The sequence below is a fragment of the Sinocyclocheilus anshuiensis genome, unplaced genomic scaffold (genome assembly GCF_001515605.1).
Source record: "Sinocyclocheilus anshuiensis isolate Anshui unplaced genomic scaffold, SAMN03320099.WGS_v1.1 scaffold9, whole genome shotgun sequence".
NCBI lineage: Eukaryota > Metazoa > Chordata > Actinopteri > Cypriniformes > Cyprinidae > Sinocyclocheilus > Sinocyclocheilus anshuiensis.
Window position 1 is genome coordinate 562,507 of NW_015540887.1, and position 9,316 is coordinate 571,822.

Below are 9,316 nucleotides of genomic sequence, written 5' to 3' on the forward strand. Positions count from 1 at the left end.
TAGGTAGATAGATAGATAAAATCAGACTGAAGATAGATAGATAGATAGATCAAATCAGACTATATATATATACAGATAGATAGATAGATAGACATACACACATACATATATATCTCCAGACGACATTACACATGCACCCAGTAATTAAAGCTCATTGATTATGTCTCCATAACATCCCAGAAAATGCTATTACACATGAATTTAACAAACAGACATCTCAATCATTCACTGCAATCAAAGGAGAGTCCATATTGTTAAAATGATCTTTGCTTTAGATCCATATATAGTTTAAAAATATCAATATCAATATCAAACAGTTCAACAAATACTGGCCTCCATGGTATCCTTTAGATGTAACCAATCATGGACTAAGATATTTAGATTAAACTTGTCAGTTGCGCATTTGTGAAAACAACACTGAAGTTCTTACACTTATTTTGCACACAAGCACACATGGGTCAGGGTCATATGGGACCCATGCTCATAAATTAATGATGGGAGTAGATAAAGCATCTTTAATTAAATACAAAGGTTAAGAGGAGGAGGCGAGGGAAACTGTGTTAGACACAGCATGTGAACTAAATTGGCACACACACCCAACATCCTTCCTAAGAATGCTTTCTCGTCAAATTATCTTATTTTAATGTGACATTTAATGCTCTTTTCCTTAAATGAATATGTCCTTAATGTGCATTATATATTAGTTAAAAAAAAAGATGCCAGAACACCATTCCAGATTATTCTGACTCAATTCAACCTTTGGGCCCATAGTGTAAAAGCATTTAAGGGCAGTTGTTGCATAAAGATGTTGTTGTGCCGTAAAAGTGATCCAGAGCAGATGCAAAATACAGCCTAAACCTCCATCATACATAAACACTCTGCTTGCATCAGAATGGGTTTCTGAGAGAGAACACTGAGGTTTATGGTAAATGACTGTTTTATCAGTACTGACCTCACTTTTTTTGACAAAGCATGGCACTGGATGAGTCAAGAAAAATCATACTAAACAGGACGTGCCTTTCAGTAACCACATATATGAAATGACGTTTAACCAGAAGAGTGCTGGGAAAGTTTCTATAATTTGACCAGACTATTTTAATGCTCCTCCAGCAAATTAAGCATGACCATGTGTGCTGGTGACCATAAACTCCTTTGATGAGCTATAAAAATCTGTGATTCAAGACAAATCTGTGATTCATGTTTCTGGAGCATGCAATATCATTACCAACCAATACCAACAGTTTAAAAGGATAGTTCACACAGAAATGAAAACTGTGTAATCATGAGCTGTGTTTCCATTACCCTTCAAACTGTGCAAATCGAAACTGCGAATTGAAAATACGCCCAATGGTAACATGTAAATTTCACAAAAACACCCATATATTACAAAAAAGTTTTTACGCTTGCATGAGGTGGTTTTTCAGTCAATTCGAAAAATAAATATTTCGCAAAACTGCAATGGAAACCATTTTTCCACATTTACAGGTCACTTGGTGTAAATAAAAATCACAATCATTCTTTAATGTACTATAACCTCCAAGAAACACCTCATATGAGGCCGCTCTAAAGAATAAGCGGATTTCATTATCATTAATGCTTGGATAACCCCTTATTTATACTGCACATGTCTGCGGCGCATTACGGCTCAGATGTGGCAACTCTAGTCAATGCTTGTTTTTATGCCAGCCACACTGCCACATGTCTATGCTCGCAAAAGATACATGTCTATGTCTCCTTCTATTAAAAATAATGGCTAGTGCGACGGCTGCAATATACGTAAACCTACCAACATCCATCAACATGACTTATCGCGAGGGGAAATAAATATGTTTTAGTATTACATCGGTTAATGGAAACACCGTCATTTTGCAATAGTTTTTTTATTGACATTTATAAAATATTGCAAAAGTTTTTTGTTTTGTGCAAATCTGTGATAGAAATGTAGCTATTTACTCACCCTCATGTCAAATCTGTATGACTTTCTTTCTACTGTGAAACAAAAGATTTCAGCAAAAAGTAGAAATACTGTCGCTCTGTGGCACTTTCAACATTGATTTTTCTGACTGAGAGGCCTGACGTGGTCCAACACTGGATCAACTATAGACAAAGTGCTTGAGACACCTGCTTGGTCATTCATGTATGCAGTTCCTTTTGGTGCCAAAAATGGCACCAGAATTACTTACAACACCTTTAGAACACATGTACCCAAACACATGCACACACCCTCACTCACCGCTGTCACGGATCTTTCTTCCAGTGGTGGACTTGCGAAGAAGGCTGCGCCCTGAGCTGAAAAGGGTGTTGAGCTCATCTAGAGGGCTGGTGAGGGGTCTTCCATTGGCAGGGTTGAAGAGCAGAGGCGAGGAGGAGCAGGAGTGAGCTCTGCGGGGCTCTGGCCTCGAGGTCTTTACTGGGGAGAAGGGAGGTTTGGAACTGCTTGGGGGCGTCTCTGCCAGACCGTGCCCTATTTTATGGGAGACTTTGGGAGAATCGGTGGTAGCCACAGAAGCTGCACGGGTCAGGGCCAAGACGTTTGGTTCAGGGGGGAAGGGGAAGTGGGATGGGGGACGGTAAGGAGGTGGAAGTGCTGCCGGAGGGGGAGGAGTCAAGGGTGGCGTAGATTTGTCTGGCATTAAAACGGAAAGACTCGGTGAGGAGTCAGCTCTTTGTCGGGTATACTGTGGTGAGAGTGGACTGCCCCCATCCTGGCTGGTGTAGTTGAGGTTGGTCTCGAACACCGGCAGCTTCTTCACCTCCAAAGGTGTAAGGGGGGACTCATCCGAGGCGGGAGAGCAGGTGACAGGGGACGGAGGGAAGACTAGAAGTGGAGGACGATGTTGAAGGAGGTTGGGGAATGGAGCAGGAATGTCACATGCCGTCCCATCCTTGCCCTGCTGCTTTCCCCCGAGCGTGCCAGAGTGCTCCATCAAAGTCACAGGCCTCTTGATTTCCAGCACTGGGGCAGGTAGGATAGTGGTAGTGGGATTGACAGCTTCAGGCTTGACCACTGGAGCTGACCCCACCTCATCAGGTGGGAAGTACTTCATTTCCTCGTATACTGCCTCTCCCAGTTCTGGACTGTGGGAGTCTGCCAGTCTGAGGGCTCTTGAGGCCCCCACCATCTCAATATACACATCCTCCTCATCCTGGCAGGGGTATAGGCTTAGCACAGAAGAATGGGGACCGTCTGCAGATGCTGCTCGCTGGATGAGGCCCAAGCAGTGGCCGCCTCGTAACAGGCTGACAAGTTTCATGTCCGTGGGCCGTGCAGGAGAAGGTACAGAGATCTCCTCATAGGAGCCCGTCAGTTTAGTATTAGGGCTACGTTTGGGCTTGGGGGGTGGGATTTTCTTCATGGTGCTGTAGTCATCACTGTGAGGGCGAGGTTTAGAAAGAGCTGGAGGTGTAGTGTGATGATGGATGGTTTTGGAAGGAAAGGGAAAAGCTATTTACTGGAATGCCAGGAACAATTATCAATATTGAAGTAGATTAAGACATTTAGTTCTGTGTTGCATGAAACATGTATATGGCCAAAAGTATGTGGACATCTGAACACCACACCAACATTGTATTTAAAATTAGTTAATATTTAATCTACATTTATTACATTGAAACCACTGTCATTAATGGCAAGTTGATACTCCCTAATTCTCCTTGCACTCTTCTGGAAAGGTTTTTTCACTAGATGCTGGAATAGGGATGCAAGTATTGCATGTATTCTGACACAAGCGCATCAGTGAGGTTAGACCTTGATGTTGCATGATGGGGTCTGGCTCCCAAAGGTAAATCCGCGGGATTCAGGTTTAGGCTTTGTGCAGGTCAATACATCATATGTATAATAGAAGAGGGTGTCCACATACTTTTGGGCATGCAGTGAATGTTTGAGCTCATATTTATACGTACGATCAGAAGGAGAGAGTTGGGATTTTGGTGAGCTTCCAGATGGAGATGCTTGACCCTCAGCAGGGCTGTCTTTGGGTGCAATACTCAGCCCTGCGCTTACTGCCTCGTACGATGCACTCAGGCGTGTATTAGGGTCTCGTTTGGGTTTGGGAGGAGGTTGTTTTCGTGGGGAGGAGAGGCTCCCTCCATTTCCCTCCTCAGTGGAGTGTGGCACAGGCTGAAGGGCTGCTTTGATTGATGTCCCGATGCTGGAGTGTACCAAGCTGTCCATAACCAGGGGTAGAGGCACAGAGCTGGAGCGGAAATGCCGGAGTGGTCTGTTCCCCCCACGACCTGCCACATCGTTAACCCTCCCACTTTTTTCAACAGCCCTAAACAAAAGGATGATGGGATGAATAATTCAGCAAATTCAAATGGTACAACTGCTTGTGGAAATAAGATTTCTAGTGCCGTTTCTGTCATTCATCATGACTGGTATTACCCTGGTATCTTTCCCCCTCCCCAATCTAGCAAATCATTATTCACTCATATGTTCATTATTTCAATCATTCACTCACTATCAGACTAGAAGCATATGTCCTGTCTCAATGTATGATGAGTAGTGAAGGTGCTAAGCAGCTGTCATGTGTGGGAGGATCAGCCTCAACCTTCATAAAATCAATACACCAATGTCAAGCTGTCCATTAATTTTTGGGCTAAGATTTCATTACACTACACTAACTGGAATGGGTGTTTCCTTAACAATAAAGATAAATAAAATAAATTACTAGGCTTGTCAATCGAGTAAAAATGTAACCTTAATAATTACATGATATGCAGATCAAATTAATTCACAAAAAGTGGTACCTCATGGTAGTCAGGTGGCACAATGAATTGTGGTTAAAAAAAAATTATATACACATATGCACAAAGAGCAAACCACTTTGTTTTGCACTTTGTTTTTTTTAGCATGCATTAATATTAAAAACTACTCTACTCAAGACACTACTCATTTAAATTTTTCCTTGATACCAGTAAACGATAACAACAAATTAGCATTGCATTATGATTCTAAACTCTATGATATACAGAAAGCCTGAAAAAATTATTTACATTACTGATTGTTTAAGTCTAAGCCAATTCCTGTAATACTCTAATGTGACAAATACACTCTTGTTTGATATTTCCCCTATAATCTGGGCCTACCATCTGTTGTTCTCGCAGGAAAGGCAATGGAGTGTTGGGGTGGATGGTATTTGGGGAACAGTGGGGTGGTGAGGGGTTACAGTGACTTAAAACCCTAAGGAGATTTCAGCAACCCAGAGTGGGGGTGGGTCTTATCTCTCTCTCTGATTAGCAGTATGGAGCTCCTCACTGATTGAGTTTGCCACATCTAGATTAGCTATGAAACCCCATCACTCAATCACCTGCACCTCCCTCATTTGTGATGCTAAAAGTGAATGTATGTGATAAATGTGTGTGCGTGTTTTAAAGAACAAGAAGCCCACCTCCTTCATAAGAGAAGATGGTCATTGCAGAATGATTGAGGCACTGCTCATGACAATGGCCACCCAAATATACCTGTGTTTATGCTTGTGTGAATAGATTCCCTTCCAAAGATACTGATCAGCACTTCCTTGGCAACTGTTGCATTGAGTCCGACAGTTGTTTATGCCTAATTTCTACATAAATCTGTGCTAAGTCCTGTGTGTTTGGATAGTTTTAATAAAGCAACAAGCCACTTAATGTTCTGTGTTACTGTGATTTCATCACAGGTATGGGATGGTCTTGAAGTGGAGTGCCTGAAACCCCTTTCACCATGGCTCATGCGACTCATTCAATCAGAAGTTTTTTTTTGCCTTTGGAATCAGTTTTGGGTACTGAATATCAATTGAATAGGCAGATCTAACCTTGCAGCTTGCAGACTTTTTCAGATGGAGATGGTAGTATGTACTGTATGTTCCACTGTTAATAGTATCTACAACTAACCTGAGATCAGACTTCCTTTTTGCTGAATTCCCACTAACATCTCAAAAAGTGCCAGTAATTCTGACATCAGTGGCAATTTTGTTTGCAAAGGGAGAACAAGGAGAACCAATAAAACCATAAACCATTTTATAGGTTCCTCAAACCAAAGTGGAAAAGGCCCGTTTTGGATATAATCAGACACTCCAATATAATTTAGACTGTTAGAGTGTTTAATATAATCCTTCAAAAGGAAGTCTCATAGTAGCACAGATGCATTTGAGATGCCACATCTGATTGAATTTTAGCAGACAAAACAAGATTTCTTGTTAGAGATCCTCTAAGGGACACCAATATGAATATTATTATTTCCTTGATATGCATTTTATTTTAAGAACTAATTAAACAATAGAGACAGGAGTGCACTCAACTTCTGAGAAGCAGAGAAAATTGTTACCCTAGAAATAGCTGATTTTAATAATTGAGAATAGTTTTATATTGAGATGTGTGTATTGTAAAAAGAGATTACTAACAATTCATGGTTAGTTAAAAAGGAACACATTCTCTGCTATAAGTTTCACCTCTTGGGCGAGTCTTCTTCTTTGCCCACAGGTTCCGGTCTCTCGCCCAGTGGTGGAGCACTGATGTGACCCCGGAGGCGGTCGTTCTCTCGTGCAATATCTGCTGCGTTTTGGATGACCAGGCTGTCGTAAGCACGCATACCCAAATCCTCTGCTCCCTGCAGGAACCGTTGGATGTTACACTGCTCCTTCTGCCGAGACGTGAGCCTGCGACGCGCACATTGTCTGGCCAACCAGCCACGCACCACTGAATCACACACACGATTAAGTAAAAATATGAGCCTGGTGACAGATCATACAGTATGACCACACATCACTTTACCTTTCTGACAGACAATAATCTTCCTGTGCAGTTGATGGCAGCGGTCATTAAGGTGATCGGCCTGCCAGTATCTCAAGAAAACCTTGCTGTTCCCCATCTGAACAAGAGAAGAAAAGTGGAAGAGAGATAGGTAATCACATTAGCTCTGTTCCAAAATCGAGTTTGCTGCCTACTACCTATATACACGGGAAAAACTATTTTTGCTGCTTGTCCAATTTACTTGAAATCAGCTAAAGCAACACAATTGCTGAACTTAATTTAATTTCGTACAGCCCACTTAAATATGTCAAATTAAAGTTTACTTAATCCACTTTGTTGTTGAATTGTTATTGCATTGACTGAAACTGCATGGATAGATTTTTAGTTCACAGCATGCTTTACAGGCATTTTTTGTTTTTGTGGAGATTGTGGTTAGATTGTATGATGGTTTTATGAAGATTATGGTGTTTGTAGGTTCATTCCGTGAACGTTACTGTAAATGTCAGTGCTGTGGCAAGTAAACATTTAGGATTAATTTTAAGATAAATTTAAAAAAGTATTTATTCAATTTGTTCATTTTACTTAACCACATTAAAATGCATTTTACTTAATTCCATGTGTGACCTTTACCTAAAATCTTTTCTTTAGCAGAAACATGCAAAAGAAAAATTGAGTACATTTGATTCTCAAAATGACTGCTAAAACAGTATCATAATTGATATGTAAACTAATAACCAAATACCAGTACATCACATGAGTCTCAACTTACAATTGAGTTCAACAGAGTTTGATGATAGCATGATGCTAAACTAATGGCACAAACACAAAGCACACATACTGTATATGTTGTGTAAAATAGTATATCTTTAAACTCAATCTTTGCTTAGCAGTATTAAAAGGAATATGAGATTAATATTAAGATCAAGAATCAAAATCACTCGTCTGCCACTTGAATTTTAATGATATTGTCATAATACATTCTAGAACTGCTTTCTCTGCAAAGGTTAGATGTGATGCTGGTTTACAATTTGAAAAAAAAAAAAAAAAAAAAAAGTAACTTAGAACACAATTATGTTGCCTACCTTAAGACTACGATGCCTTAAAATCCTGTCTCTGTAATCAATGCTCACTAGTTTCAGAACAGAGCATCTCTTCCCCTATGAACATTTCCCTAAAGCTCTGTAGACATCTTTGGTAACTCACCTGCCAGCCCTGGAGTTTACAATGCTGCAGAATGTGCCGGCACTTCTCCTCTGCGGATGCTTTCTTCCTGTCGGTGAGGATGGTGTCCACCAGCTCTCTGTATCTGCACCACAAACCCAAAGAACATCACTGTCACACACATACTCAACTGCAGAGGAACTCTATGAGCCCATTACTGCTGCATTATAGCATGATGGTCACTAATGCCTGTACGGGAATGCTGTCTGCATTAACCATAAGGACTACCCACTTCCTGCTGGCCTTGTTTAACAGGGCTGTGATTTTCAAATGCAATAACCATCTAGGACTTCTGAGGTTAAGCTACAAAAGACAATGCTCAATCAGCTTCACTCCCTTGGTGGGAAAACCCACAGAGAGATGCAATTCGAGGGTCAAAGGGTTTCAGAGTCTGGAAGACTTCTCAGCATCTGCTGCGGTGGCTGTTGGCAAGACAACCATTCACAGAGAAAGGTCAAACTTGGAGAGCTTTGCTGCATTGTTCTGGGGTAGAGGGATCAAGCATCTGTGGTGTGAGAGGGTAAACTTTAGACACACCCTTCGAACATGTGTGTGTGTTTGTGCATTTGGATTATGCGTTATGAACATCTGGCGCAAGGGAATTGTGTTTAATACTCAACGAGACAAGAGGAATTCACAAAGGAAGAACTCGAGCATGCGTGATCCATGCTAATTACATCTAGAAAAAAAAAAAACAATTGCTTTTAGATCTTGAATAAAATCTTTTGCTTTTCAATTGTAGGTTCAGGAAGTGAATGTACATTTTCAGATTGTTCGTTCATTTCAAAATAAAAAAAATAAACAATCAAGGTCCATATCATAATAAAAGCCTATACAATTACTCTGCACAAACTCTACTCAAGGTTATCAATTTTCTCACTTTATGAAATCGCTTTATGCTTCAATGTACATTTCTTTCAATATGGATTTTTTATATAACGAGCTTCCAGACAAAGGATGTTAAAAAAAAAATTGCAATTGCATACAATTGCAAGGGTGATGCATTAGTATGATATGATTGCTTTCAATTTTATATGGATGTGTAATCCATATAAAATGTGTAATGTGTAATGGATGTGTAATCCATATAAAATTGAAAGCAATCATATCATACTAATGCATCACACCCTTTCAATTGTATGCAATTGCAATTTTTTTTTAACATCCTTTGTCTGGAAGCTCACTTTATACCAGTATTGATGATAACTAGGGATGTAACGATTCATTCAACTCACGATTCGATTCACGATTTGATTTCATGATTCGATTCGATTCACAATTTTTTTTTTACAAAATTATATTTAAGACAAATTATAAATTAAATGTGTCCTTTTATTATTGCTTGGACAAAATGCTGCACATTTCT

General features: G+C 40.1%; 1 protein-coding gene across 1 annotated transcript in view; it reads right to left on the reverse strand.

Moving 5' to 3' along the window:
- Positions 1 to 9,316, reverse strand: part of LOC107688718 (unconventional myosin-XVI-like) — a 218,296-nt gene that overhangs the window by 27,579 nt on the left and 181,401 nt on the right. Inside the window, exons 27-31 of the mRNA XM_016486454.1 lie at positions 7,933 to 8,035; positions 6,751 to 6,847; positions 6,429 to 6,675; positions 3,904 to 4,274; positions 2,234 to 3,397 (exon numbers count right to left, since the gene is read on the reverse strand). Coding sequence (XP_016341940.1) covers positions 2,234 to 3,397; positions 3,904 to 4,274; positions 6,429 to 6,675; positions 6,751 to 6,847; positions 7,933 to 8,035 — 1,982 coding nt within the window. The remainder of the gene's footprint in view (positions 1 to 2,233; positions 3,398 to 3,903; positions 4,275 to 6,428; positions 6,676 to 6,750; positions 6,848 to 7,932; positions 8,036 to 9,316) is intronic.